General features: G+C 58.1%; 1 protein-coding gene across 2 annotated transcripts in view; it reads right to left on the reverse strand.

Moving 5' to 3' along the window:
* TECPR1 (tectonin beta-propeller repeat containing 1) overlaps positions 1-13,911 on the reverse strand; it is a 30,900-nt gene that overhangs the window by 10,432 nt on the left and 6,557 nt on the right. For both annotated transcript variants that reach the window (XM_014855999.3, XM_014855997.3), the window contains exons 6-16: positions 11,943-12,117; positions 11,744-11,844; positions 10,207-10,308; positions 9,313-9,458; positions 6,029-6,516; positions 5,523-5,668; positions 4,446-4,601; positions 3,359-3,508; positions 3,083-3,240; positions 2,026-2,153; positions 898-1,000 (exon numbers count right to left, since the gene is read on the reverse strand). In XM_014855999.3, the coding sequence (XP_014711485.3) occupies positions 898-1,000; positions 2,026-2,153; positions 3,083-3,240; positions 3,359-3,508; positions 4,446-4,601; positions 5,523-5,668; positions 6,029-6,516; positions 9,313-9,458; positions 10,207-10,308; positions 11,744-11,844; positions 11,943-12,117 (1,853 nt within the window). The remainder of the gene's footprint in view (positions 1-897; positions 1,001-2,025; positions 2,154-3,082; positions 3,241-3,358; positions 3,509-4,445; positions 4,602-5,522; positions 5,669-6,028; positions 6,517-9,312; positions 9,459-10,206; positions 10,309-11,743; positions 11,845-11,942; positions 12,118-13,911) is intronic.

The following is a 13,911-nucleotide window of genomic DNA, read 5'->3' on the forward strand; positions in this document are numbered from 1 at the left end:
AAAAAAACAGAAAACGAAAAACCCCAGGACAAGAGCAATGAGAAATACGTGTCTATGCTCAGTGGGTGGGAAATAAAAAGCCACATACGATCTGGATTTTATACAGCATCTCCTCTTCTGCCCAAAACACAACACACTGACTGTCTTGTCCAAAGGTCTCAAATTCAGAGGATTAAAATAATTTTGGTGGAGAGACCAGCCGGGCAGCATGGCACTGAAGTTCACGTGCTCCACGTCGGCAGCCCAGGGTTCACGGGTTCGGATCCTGGGCACGGACCTAAACACTGCTCGTCAAGCCACGCTGTGACGATATCCCACATACAAAATAAACGAAGACTGGCACAGATGTTAGCTCAGTGACAATCTTCCTCGCCAAAAAAAAAGTCATAATAATAATTTTGGTGGAGGCCACGATGTTCTCAGTAGTTTAAATTAAGCGAAACTTAAAAAAAAAAAAGTTAAGTAACCACCACTCCCCCCACCCCAAAAAAGCAAGCAAAACTACAGTAGTGTTAGAAGTTTGGATGTTGGTGAGGAGGGAATGATGACGAAAGAGAAGGGGCGCCAGAAGGGGTGGAGGGTCGTGGTCACACTGGGTTCGATTTGCGACAACCCAGTGCTTAATATACACCTAGATAGAGAGAAATCTCACGGCATATATGTTCACATATACACGCTTTTACGCTCTTTAGGCATGCTATGCCTCTCAATAAGTGAGTTTTTAAAATGCGTGTCACACTTAAAGATTTAAGAAAAAAACTGTAAGCAGAAGATCCAGTTAGTCCCACATCGGGGGCCGGACGCCAGCTCTCACGCCACCCTGGACGTGGTCATCCAGTCTTTGTCAAGACCGTGGCCCGGACCAGGAGCACCCTGGCCGGCGCCCGGGCCGCTCACCTGCTGGTGTAGCCCGTGACGGGGTTCCAACGCTGGTTCTCGTAGATATAGACGCTCTTGACGTCCGACTGGGTGTAGATGTTACTGGAGCTGCTGGCCAGGCCTGTAGGGACAGGAGGCTGCTGGGACTCGGGCTTCTGTCTGAAGCACCAAAGGCCGCAGAGAATGGGCGGGGAGGGCCAGCCGAGAGGGCTTCAGGCCTACTGAGCTTGTTTCCTGGGGCCGCCCAGCTTGGGTTCCCTCCTCATCGCCTGGATGAGAATCCGCTGCTCAATAAACCTCCCGTCCACACCTCCCACTCTGTTCTCGGTTACACCCCTTCTTCCCTTGCCGTCCCACCCACCCGGCACCGGGCAGGTGGGGAGGCCCACCCAGCTCTCTCTTTACTAACACAGGTACTTTGGACCATGCACAAAAGCCCCATGAGCCCCAATTTCCTCATTTGTAAGACGGGGACAAGGGTAATTCCCGCCTCACAAACGGGGAAGCTGTTAGGCCTGTGCAGACGTGCGTTCCTGTGGTCTTAGTGGACCACAGCTCTACAGGATTGACCGCCCCCCCACTGTGGGGCGTGTGGACTGTGGCACGGCCCCTTCCAGTGCCTGTTTCTGCCTCCATTTACCAGTAGGGGGACACAGGGACTCCGCCTGCCAGAACTCAGGGAGCCCACAGGGGTTCGTCAAGGTCTCATCCCCTAAGGCGTATGACCCACCTAGAGAGGGGCTGAAATTCAGGACAGGGACTCAGGAGACGGGGGCCCGGAGCTGCCCCAACGTGCCCTGAGGCCTCATCTGTGAAAGGAGGGGTTGGACACGCTGGAGGGCCCTGGCAGCTGCCTTTCTAGAACCTTCAAGGCCCGCAGCTCAGCTGTGGGTGCCCAGGAAGGCACATCGGTGGCGAGGCCTGGTCTCACCTCACGGCTTGGCCCCGGGACTGTTCTCTGTGGAGGCTGGCGGTGACGAAGGTCACCTGTCAGCCAGCTGTCAGCCAAGTGTCAACACTGGGACAGCAGCTCCGGCGTGGGGCAGGGAAGCCAGACAGGGATTAGAGGAGGCAGCGGCCCGGGAAAGCCGTGGGCAGGGCCCAGGGAGCCGGTCCCGCCGGCCAGGGTGTGCGGGCCGCCCTCACCTTGAAAGCAGCCTCCGCCGTAGCCGCCCGTGTACACCCAGGCCGTGTGATCGTAGCCGATGCCCCACACCACGCCCCGGCTGTTGGCCTCCACCACCCGCAGGTGGCCTCCCACCTGCCTCCAGAACCTGGGAGGATGGGGGAGAGGGCAGGCAGGAATGCCGGGCGTCCTGCCTTCCTCCCCCTCCGGCGCTGTGGCCTCCCGGGGACGTCCTATGTCTTCAGTCTCCGAAGGACAGGCTTTAGTAAGGACGCTGGAACTGGCCTGGCCCCTCCGGAGCCCCTGATCCCCGGGGCTGTGCACGCAGGGGGCGAGGTCAGCAGCCGGTGCTCCACGCTGCCCCTTGGGGTCTGGGACGGGCATGTCAGGGCAGGGAGCAGGCTGAGCCACAACACGGCCCAGCAGACTGAAACGACGTCATGACAGGCTGCACGGTGACAGCGCGGCCTCCTGGCCGGGCAGAGTGCAGAGAGCAACTGCCACCTGGGTTCCCCACTTGCTAGCTGAGGCTCTGCCACTGTCCCCACTTGTCTGACTAGACACCAGGTACACAGGGCCTCAAAGGGTGGACAGATGCATGGACTCTCCCCTTCTGAGTGGGGTCCCCTGGTCTCACTTACGTCTCCCTGGTCCTCGCGGGCTCTGGGTGACTTTCTGGGAGCAACCTCAGGACATAATTGGGGGCACTGGGTCCCCTCCTTGGTCCCCCTCAATTCCTCATCCAAAATGCCAGATGCCCGGGGATTCTGCTCACACTGCCCGCCCTGGGTGGCCTCATTCCATCTCGTAGTTTTAAACGCCTCCTATAGGGCCGTCCCTCCCTCGTCCTGCAACACCCAGCTGCTCGATGGCGCTGACCTGCCCTGAGCCCAGGCAGTTCCGGTCCCGGCTTGGGGTCCTCCCACAGGTCCAGGAGGACTCGGGGTCTGGGGACCAGCGGGAGGCAAGGCCCCGTGTGGTCCTCCTGCCTGCGGCCCTCCCTGCTGCAAGCCCAGCTCTGGGTGCTTGGGGAGGGGCGGCCAGGCCCCAGCCCCATCGGGAGCACAGCCGACTCACATCTGGTCGCAGGGCAGCGGGTGCGCGGGGTCCTCCAGGTCTGGGCTGGGCTCACTCACAAAGATGTCTCCCTTGCAGGTGATGGACCAGATGGCCTGTGGGGACGGGCGGCCGTGCACCTTCCGGCTCTCGCAGCAGGACAGGCTGAGCAGGGCGAGCTGGCGTGGGGAGACGGCCGGTCATGGCTGGGAAGGGGGCGGGTGGCAGGCTGAAGCTGGGCTGCCCCGAGATGGCTGCCCTTTGACCCTCGGCCTGTGGGGACCACCGCCCACTCACCCAGTCGTTCATGTCCTGCTCTGTGGCGGCAGCCAGACGCACAGGCCACCTCTGCCGGGTCCTCTCGGGGGTGTAGAGGGCAAAGGAGTGCTTGGCCTCATTGAGCACGGGGACCAGCGCTGTCACCTCGTTGAGGAACACGTGGATGTACTGGGCACAGAGAGCAGACGGCAGGGCTGTCACCGGTGACAGAGCGGGACCCACGGGGCTGGGGGCACGACAGGCCTCTGGGTGGAGCCCCCTCCGTGGTGGACGGACCGGGACGGCCTAGGTCACCCCCAATTCCACAGAGCTGATGCTCGGGATCCCCAGGGGCCTGTGGGTCTTGGTGGGGGGCTCTGGGGCCCAGGAAGTTCCAGTACAGAAGCCTAGTCCATGGGCAGCACCTTAGCTACACTTCTTTTTTTTTTCCCTGAGGAAGATTAGCCCTGAGGTAACATCTGCTGCCAATCCTCCTCTTTTTGCTGAGGAAGACTGGCCCTGAGCTAACATCCATGCTCATCTTCCTCTACTTTATATGTGGGACACCCACCACAGCGTGGCTTGCCAAGCGGTGCCATGTCCACACCCGGGATCTGAACCGACGAACCCCGGGCTGCCAAAGCGGAATGTGCGAACTTAACTGCTGTGCCACCAGGCTGGCCCACTTAGTTACACTTTAAAGAAATGCTTTTTGATGCTGACAAGGGCACTTGAGAATCAGACTGATGGGGTTCAAACCCCAGCCCTGGATGAGCTGGCCGTCAGGAGGGGTGAGTGGCTTATGTCCCTGAGCCTGACTTCTCATTTGAAACACGAGAGCCTGTCACCGGGTGCTTGGAGCGGGGACATGGCTCGACGGGGCTGGCACACACCTGCCCGCCACTGATGGGGACAGCTGTCACCATGGGCCAGCACTTTCTAGATGCCAGATGCCAGTTCCAGACCAAGCACCTTGGGGCTGGTGTCCCAGGCCCGGTCCTGCACCCCCCGGCTCTGCACCCACCCCTGTGTACCCCTCGGGCACCCCCCTCTCCCCTGGGCATCCCCCTCCCTTCCTCCGCCCCCTCCCCTCGGCACCTCCCCCGAACGGTGCCCCCCACCACACCTTCTTCTCCTCGTGGACCACGTAGTAGATGAAGAGGATGCTGTCCCGGGCCCCGTCGTGCCCCGTGAACTGCTCCAGGGCCACGCGGACGTCCACCCACTTGTGGGGCTTCCAGTTGCACCACCACTGCAGAGTCCCTGTCTTCACCCACACCGACTGTGGCACAGGCCCCGGAGGGCATCGAGGACAGAGTCACAGGCAGGCAGTCGGGTCCTGCATGCACCCAGTTCCCAGCACCCCAGAGCCACCCCTGGCCCCTGGTCCCTTTGCTGCCTCACTGGGGCTCCCAGTTCCACTTCACCCTAATGACAAAAGCAATGCTTGCAGACACTCGACAGGCGCCAGGCCGCGAGCCAGCACCGGCTATAGATAACCTCCTAATTCTCAAACAGCCTGTGGGGTCGGCAGCATTACCTCATGTTCTGGATGGGGAAACTGAGGCTCGGAAAGCTCTGTGCCCAGCCCAATGTTACAAAGTAAGTCACTGGCAAAGCTGGGACCCACACCCGGCCTGCCTGTCCTCAGAGGCCCAACCCTTAGCTGCCAGCGGGCTGGTTCTGCGCCACCAGCCCAGACGCGGCCAGGTCCTCCGAATGGAACCAGCCACGTGCTCCGTGTGACTCCTCTTTCCCAGCCCAAGTGTGGGCCTCTGGGGGCCGGGCTCTGCCTGAGGGCATCCGAGATGGCCCTCAACCCTGTCCTGACTCGTCTCAATAAAACACGACACTGTCTTGGGATGCAGGGTTCCCTCCGGCAGACAGAGGATGACGTGATTCACCTCCGCCCCCCCCCACCCCCCGAAGCTGCTCTGTCTCTTGGTCCCCAGGCCCTACGTCGTCCCTGGAATGCAGTGGGGCCGAAACATCGCTCTTCAGGGCAGAAGAACAAAGGAGTGGACTCATTTCTTTATCCTTGAATCTACAAGGGGCCTGGAAGGGACGGCTTCCCATCCAAGACGGACAGACAGAGGGATGCATGCATCCGTCCATCTGTTTCTCCCACGTCACCTCAGGGCTGGTATACAGCAGGCGCTCAATGAATGCCTGCTGAAAAGACGTGCACACGGGGGCCCCCCACCTGCTCCACGGCCTGCTCGTAGTGTCGGAAGTTCTCCAGCTCCCGCTTGGTCCTTTCCGTGAGCTGCTGGAAGATCTGTTTCCTCCAGGCGGCCGTCTGGGCCGGCGTGATGGACAGGGAAAGTGTCTGCACCGAGGGCGACAGGCCTGCGGGCCAGCCAGAGCCTCAGGGCCGGGGCCTGGCCGGCCACAGCTGCGCAGCAGGCCAGGGATCTTTATTTTTTCTTTAATCAGCCCTTTCTTTCTAAAAAGCTACAAACTCTGTAGAATGTCCCATGAGCCCTCCCCCCACTGTTCACCCTGATGAGAACGTTGACGTCCCCCAGTTCAGCCCAGAATGGCCACCACAGCTGGGACAGGGAGAGGGGAGGGGGCGCCAGGCTGTCTGGTATCAGAAGGCAGCAGACAGACAGGCTGAGCACAGGGGGGTGTTCAGGCAGGACATCGCCTGCCCGCCACCCCCGGGGGACACCCTCTGGGGTGGGGGCCCCGCCGACAGCCCCTTACCCAACTGCACAGAGAACCACTTCAGCACAGAGTGAGCCTCCACGGCACAGCCTCCTCCAGACACCCATGCCCAGAGCGGGTGGTCGTCGGCGCCATAGGGCTCCTCCAGGCCCAGGGGGAGGACCTCCAGCGAAGAGAGCCCCGTGGTCTCGGGAAGGCCTGCAACCGGGTGGCTGGGCGTTTTCTTAGGCTCCTTCAGGTCGATATTGGTCCAGGGCACCTCAGCCGGGGTGGAGGCCGGACCAGGGCGAGGCTCAGGCCTGGGGGTCTGAGTGGCAGGGCTGGCGACCTCCGCGGGATGCTCTGTGGTCCTGCTGGTGCCTGGGCCAGAGGCCGAGCTGCCCTTGGGGTCCCCGGGACAGTCCAGAGACTCTGCAGGGACTGGCTGGTCAGGCCCCGGTCTCTCAGCATCCGAGGAGGCGTCCGTGTCGCTCGGTGCACAGGACTCGCCACTGCCCCTCACCTCGTCGCCAAAGAAGCAGCCAGCGCTGGGAACAAAGCGGGCAGACCCGTGACTTCCTGGGGGAAGAAAGACGCCCAGCAGGGGGCAGGCTGGCTCTGCTCCACCATCGACTACCTGTGCCACCCCGGGCAAGTCACAGCCTCTCTGTGCAACACACACGAGTACCCGCTTCCCAGGGACACCTGGGCACTGTGAGCAGTCCTGATGCCCAGGCCGCCCCAGAGCAATCAAAGCAACATATCTGGGGCTGGAGATTAGGCAGGAGTAGTATTTTTTTATTGCGGCAAAATACACATGATGTAAGATTTCCCATTTTATTTTATTTTTTGAGGAAGATTAGCCCTGAGCTAACATCTGCTGCCAATTCTCTTCTTTTTGCTGAGGAAGATTGGCCCTGAGCTAACATCGGTGCCCATCTGCCTCTACGTTATATGTGGGACGCCTACCACAGCGTGGCTTGACAGTGTAGTAGGTCTGCACCCGGGATCCGAACCGGCGAACACCAGGCCTCTGAGGCAGAATGTGCGCACTTAACCACCGCGCCACCAGGCTGGCCCCAGGATTTCCCATTTTAAATCATACAATGCAGTGACATTAAGTATATTCACAATGTTGTGTAACCATCACCACTACCTAATTCTAGAACCTTCTTATCACCCCAAACGGAAACCCATTAAGGAGTCACTCTCCATCCTCCTCTTTCTCCCCAGCCTCCTGGCAACTATTAATTTGCTTTCTGTCCCTGTGGATTTGCCCCTTCTGGACACTTCCGATAAATGCCATGGTACAATATTCGACCTTTTGTGACTGGCCTCTGTCACTTAGCGTGATGATGTCAAGGTTGGTCCATGTTGTGGCATGTGTCAGTATGTCATTCCTTTTTATGGCTGCATAATATTCCACTGTATGGATGAACCACATTTTATTAATCCATTAATCCACTGATGGACATATGAGTTGCTTCCACCTTTTGGCTATTGTGAATAATGCTTCTAGAACATTCACATGCAAGTTTTTGTTTGAGCACCTGTTTTTAATTCTTGGGAGTATGTATCCAGCAGTGAAATCGCTGGATCGTATGGTAACTCTATCTTTAACTTCTTGAGAAACCGCCAGACTATTTTCCAAAGTGGCTACACCATTTCACATTCCCACCAGCGGTGTATGAGAACCCCAATTTCTCCACAGCTTGTCAACACGTGGGGAAGTGGAGCGGTGTCTCTTTTGCTTCTGATTTGCATTTCCCTAATGACTGACGATGGATGGAAAGATGAGCGCCTTTTCATGTGCTTCTTGGCCATTCGAATATCTCCTCTGAAGAAATGTCTATTCAGGCCCTTTGCCCTTTTTAAGTGGGCTTGTCCTTTTGCTGTCAAGTGGTAAGAGTTCTTTACATATTCTAGATACTAGGCCCTCGTCAAACACACGATTGGCAAATATTTTCTCCTATTCTGTGGATTGTTTTTTCACTTTCTTGACAGTGTCCTTTGATGCAAAAAAGTTTTCTTTTTTTTTTTTTTTGAGGAAGATTAGCCCTGAGCTAACATCTGCCACCAATCCTCCTCTTTTTGCTGAGGAAGACTGGCCCTGAGCTAACATCTGTGCCCATCTTCCTCTACTTTATTTGTGGGACGCCTGACACAGCATGGCTTGCCAAGCGGTGCCATGTCCGCACCCGGGATCCGAACCGGCGAACCCCGGGCCGCCAAAGTGAAATGTGCGCACTTAACTGCTGTGCCACTGGGCCAGTCCCCAAAAGTTTTCATTTTGATGAAGCTCAATTTACCTATTTTTCCTTTTGTTTCTTGTGCTTTTGGTGTCATATTTAAGAAACCACTGCCAAATCCAAGGTCATGACGATTCGGCATCAGTGGCTTCAGAAGCTTCCCAGCTGATTCCAACATGCTGTTCAGTCTGGGAACCACCAGCCGAGGAGACTAAACCCTTGGGTCAATGTGGGCAGACCCTGCCTGGCCTGCCCCTGCCCTGGGCTGGTAGTGCATCCACGTGGCCACCACCAAGCTGGGGAGCAAAGAGTGTGGACCAGGGCGTGGGTCGGGCCCAAGCTGCAGGCAGGAACGCGGCGTGCTGTGGAGCACTGTGCCCAGGCCCTGTGGGCTGCACGACTGGGCAGGTGGGCACTGAGGTCCCCCGAGCCCCTCCCAGTGGAGCTGAGGCATCTCCAGCTCAGACGCGGTCACCTCCCTGCGCTCTGACGCCTGTGGGAAGAGCTGGGATGCCTCCGTCCACACTTTCTGGACCCACAGGAGGTCTGAAGGCACAGTCTCCAGAACCACAGCAGTGCACACCTGGGAGCTTCAAGAAATGCAAGATCCCAGCCCCGCCCCCAACCTATGAAACAGATGCTCTGGGAGCGGGGCCTGGAGAGCGACCCAGACGCCCAAGCTTCAGGTCCAGCTCTAGACTAGAGGGACCTTCCATCTTCTCCCCTGCCTTCCTTTGACGGAGCGGCCTGAGCCTCCACCCCCCAAAGAAGCCTTTTCTTTCCCAGATCTCAAGACTTCAGAACCAACAGGCCAGCCCTGCTTGGGGACAAACACCGGCTCCAATATGGACGGACATCCCAGCCTCGCTCACCTGTCACCTCCCACCTCCCACCCTCCGGCCGAGCCAGGACACAGGCACAGGAAAGAGGAGACCCCACAGGCTGGGCCTCTGGCACGCCACAACCTGGCTTTGTCCTGCCTGAGACCAGGGTCCTGGTGAGAGGCCAGGTGGCAGCCTCCTCTGGACACTGCCCACTGAGGCCACCAACCCTTCCCGCCCCAGCTCCTCCGTGCCCTGCCGCCCCCAGGATCACCTGAGGAGACTCAAGGAGCTGCCGGAGTGCGACCGGTCACTCTCTCGGCCGGCGACGATGGCCTTCCATGTCTTCCCACTGAGCTCGCTCGGGGTGACGCCCTGACGGAAGTACATGGCCCGGTCGTCACAGCTGATGCCCCAGACCTGAACAGGGGGAGGTGCTGCTGGGTGGGAGGGCGGCGCAGACCCAGGGGCTCCCTTCCCTTTTGGGGGTGTGGAGGAGGACGGGGTTGGGGAGAGCACCCCAAGGCTGGAGGACACATCTGCAATGGCAGGCAGGAGGCCCCCCCCATCCGTGCGGTGGGGTGCATGCGTGTACATGTGTGTTAGGGCTGGAAAGGTCGATGGGACGGCAGAAGTCAAAAGCAGGAAAGGGAGCCTGGAGGGCTGGGGGAGGGCATGACACCAAACTCAGGAGAGCAGGGACCTTGTCCTGGCTCCCCAACCTCAGGTGAACCTGCAGCTTTGGGGCGACAGAGGCCAGAGGAGGTGGTGGTGCCCATGGGCACGGCGCCCAGACACAAAGTCCACCCACATCCCCATCTTCCATGTAGCCTCTGGGGGGAAGGAAGCTGCTCCCCAAGTGAACCCAGAGGATGGTCCTGATCTTTTCAAAGATGCAAAGTAACCTCTTTGATTCTGACCTCATTCTCTACGGGAAAAGTGGCCAGGCGGGTGCCTCCTCCCCTCTGCCTTTGGGCACTGAGGAGGCAGGTGGGCTGGGCAGCTGAAGAGCCCAAGGGAGGGGCCAGGGAAGAGCCTGCGGGGGTGCCCGAAGGGCCGCAACTGGCCCAGGAGTGACACATCAGGAGCCCCCATCCCGAGACCTCCGCTGTCGATGAGCTGCCGTCCCTGCCCCCGAGGGGGCCGAGGCTCAGCACCCCGTGCGCACCTGGTCGTTCAGCCCCACATTCACCATCGTCATCTCTCCAACCATCTCGATCCAGCTGGTGCCACAGGGGTTGTGGGAATTGACGCCTCTGCGGAACCACACCTGGGACAGTCAGAAATGAACAGGCCTCACTGAAGGGCCACCGAAATGGAGGGTTTTTCTGTCTTGAAGGCTCAGTTAGAACAAATGAACAACTCAGATCCTTTGGTTCATGCCACAAACGAGCACGGCACGTGATTTAAAGGAAATGTTCATCCACGTCCCTCTTCCTGCGCCCCTGTCCCACAGGGCTGAGGGTCACCTGCCCCCAGCCACATCTGTCCTGGTGGCTTCCTGTCCATTCTCTGGCTGAGGGCATTGCCCCTCCAGGAGACAAGGCTGCCTGAATCTTTCTAGAACCTTCTCTCCACCAGTTCAGCATCTCTTGGCACCAGCAACAGGTGTCAGCTGTTTCACTGCAGACAGTTAGAGCGGGGAGGTGGTCATGGGTGGTGGTTGGGGGGCGGGATTCACATCGAATCCCAAATCCAGACGCTGACCTGTGAGCCTGACCAGTGACATCCCACTGCCACGGACCTCTGGGCATCCCCACCTTAGCTCACGCTTGACGCTCGGACAAGGCCATTTTATCCAATCGAGTTTGTCTCTATGTAAGATAATGGCCTTAATGATGCTATTTAGGAGAATCATTTTTCTAAACTGATCATTAGAATAAATAGCATATTTTGGGTCTATTCTTAGTGCTTTATGAAATACTTTTTTCACGTCAACTTGTAAAAACACACACTATCCAACCAAATTTCTCTCAGGCCCAGCTGTGGCTCTGACACTCACCTGGTAGTCACACTCCACCCCTGACCCTGGTCCCCGCTGGGCTCCCCCACGACGGTCCTTATCCATTCAGAGCGCTGGCTCATATAAATACAATTTTCTGCTCATTTAATCCATTGCTCTGTGACCAGCTTAGGAGCGGGCTCTGGGAAGTGGGGTGCTTGGGGACACATAGAGGGGTAGCTGAGCTACATTTTTTCAGGCTGGGGTGTGGCCTGAGCCCTGGGGGCCTTCAGCACTGAAGACAGACTCAGATGTGTGGCTGATCCGGCCCCCTGGACACTATGGGATGCTCTTGACATGCGGTTAGAAAGAGATCGTGGAAGCAGCCCGAAATCAGATTATTTTCTTGGACTTGCCTCTGATAAATTGAGCATGACAAGCACTGGCCATGAGCAAGCGGAGGCACTGAATTAGCAGAGGGTTTCAGAAAATTTGCTTCTGATTATTTGAAATGTTACAGCCTCCTGAGTGACAAACACAGTTGTTCTGCCCTTGGGTTGGGGGGCGCAGGTCTGGGGGGGGGACTCTGCAGGCACCAAACATCTTGGAGATGACCAATGACGTCAACAACAGAAAAGGCACCGTGCTTGGCTGATGCCAGATTGTTCTAAAGGGTTTGCACCACACTAGCAAGAACAAAAAACCACACAACCCTCAACAATAAACAGAGCCCCAGCCCCAGCCCCCAGGAACCCCATCTTACTTTCCGGTCCTTGGTGATGGCCCAGACCACAGCGACTCCCACCGAGACGTGCATGATCCCGTTTTCAGATGTGGGAGGCTCCACCACGGACCAGGAACTTCCTACACGGTCAGGCAGCCCCCATCAGTGACAGCCCTGGGGAGAAGCTCGGCGCCCCCCTGCCCCAGCACAGGTGTAGGGCTGGCCCCAGAATGCCCACCTTTGGGATTGTTCCTGCTGATTCCTTCCCGGACCAAGGCTTGCCCCTCCCAGAGCGTGACCCACAGGAGGTCGTGGGGCCCACAGCTGATCTGGGCCGCCTCTGCTGGGGTGTCCATGAGGGACCAGGATGAGCCCTCGGGGTTGGGGTGGCTGACATCCTCTCTGTACCACACCTGGGAGGCGAGAAACCCACAGGGAGGGTCAGCGGGGTTCAGCCAGGGCTCCGTGGCTGGGCCAGCTGTCCAAGCTTGGCTGCGTTCGCAGCACAGCACACACGGGCCAAGTGGGGAGTCTTGGGGGACCCGGGGACCAGGGTGCCCTGACTGTGGGACTAGGTGACCCCCAACTCTGTTAAAAAAATGCAAACCCTTTGGGCCTTCCTAGGGGACAGATCCCATCCCTGATCTGCTTGTGAGAACCGCGCCCCGCCCCACTGCCCCGTGAGAACTCCAGCCCCAGCCCAGGTGTCCTGCGCCCCCTAGTGGTGTCATGCTCTCAGGACACCCGTCTCTAGGGGAAATCAGGGTGCCCGGTGATTAAATGGGAAAACTCCCAAATCCCTTTCATACGGATGTCCAAAACATCCACTTCTTTTTCTCCTTAATGCGAAGAGAATCAGCATAACCAACTATTTAAGGCTGAGCCACCTGTTCATATCATCCAAACTGGCTCATTTCATCTGGAGGAGGCAGTGCACTGCCGCACGGTCCAGGAGGGCTGGGGACCTCCTCCCGGGAGCTGTCGCCACACGGGTGACCACAGCTCCCAACCCTGCCACCTCGCCCTCACAGCCAGCACTGCAGAACCAGGCCTGGGCAGCCTCCCGTTGGCTACCTGCTGGTTTGGGAGCCCTGCTGTCTCCCCAGCTCCTCCCGGAGCCCAGGGTCCTGGTCACACCTTTTATGGATCACAGCAGGGGTGCAGGGCAGCACTGCCTCACAGCTGGCACCCGGTGACACCAACACTACTCTTGCACCCCCGTTCTCCCCATCCCTGCCTCCAGGGGGGCACAGCCCCTCGGCAGGGGCTCTGTCTCGGGCCAGCTCCCCCAACACTTCAGTGTGACTCAGAGAAGACAAGTGTGGGTTGACCTGAGCCCAAGCCGAACAGGACCCAGAGGTAAGGCTGATAAAAACCTGCCGTGACTCTTCCAGAGCCAACCAGAGAATCTGGTCAATTTGTGGTGCAGAGCGCTGAGGAGTCACCAAGGGCCCCAAAACCACGACGAAAGAGCTGGAGCACCTGCACGCAGGATAGCTCTGTTGCTGCTGACCTCAGGGGTTGGTTTTGTTCTTTCACTTAGTTCACAAACTCCCTAAGAGAAGGATGTCCTCTTCTCTCTAAACCCCCACCCACCCACCCAGCTACCCATCCATCCATATACCCATCCATCCATCCATATACCCACCCATCTACCCATCTGTCCACTCATCTATCCATATACCCACCCACCTACCCATCTATCCATCTATCCACCCACCCATCTACCCATCCATCCATATACCCACCCATCTATCCAACCATTCATCTACCCATCTATTCACCCACCCATCCATCCACATACCCAGCCACCTACCCATCTATCCACCCACCCATCTACCCATCCATCCATATACCCAGCCATCCACCCATCTACCCATCTATCCACCCACCCATCTATCCATATATCCACCCACCTACCCATCTATCCATCTATCCACCCACCCATCCATCCGTCCATATACCCACCCATCCATCTATCTACCCACCCACCCATCCATCCATCCATTTACCCACCCACCCATCTATCTACCCACCCACCCATCCATCCATCCATACACCCACCCACCCATCTATCCACCCACCACCCATCCTTCCTTCCATATACCCACCCACCCATCTACCCATCTATCCACCCATCCACCTATCCATCCATCCATCCATCCATATACCCACCCACTCACCCACCCACCCATCTACCCATCCAT

This window comes from Equus asinus, chromosome 14 (genome assembly GCF_041296235.1).
Source record: "Equus asinus isolate D_3611 breed Donkey chromosome 14, EquAss-T2T_v2, whole genome shotgun sequence".
NCBI lineage: Eukaryota > Metazoa > Chordata > Mammalia > Perissodactyla > Equidae > Equus > Equus asinus.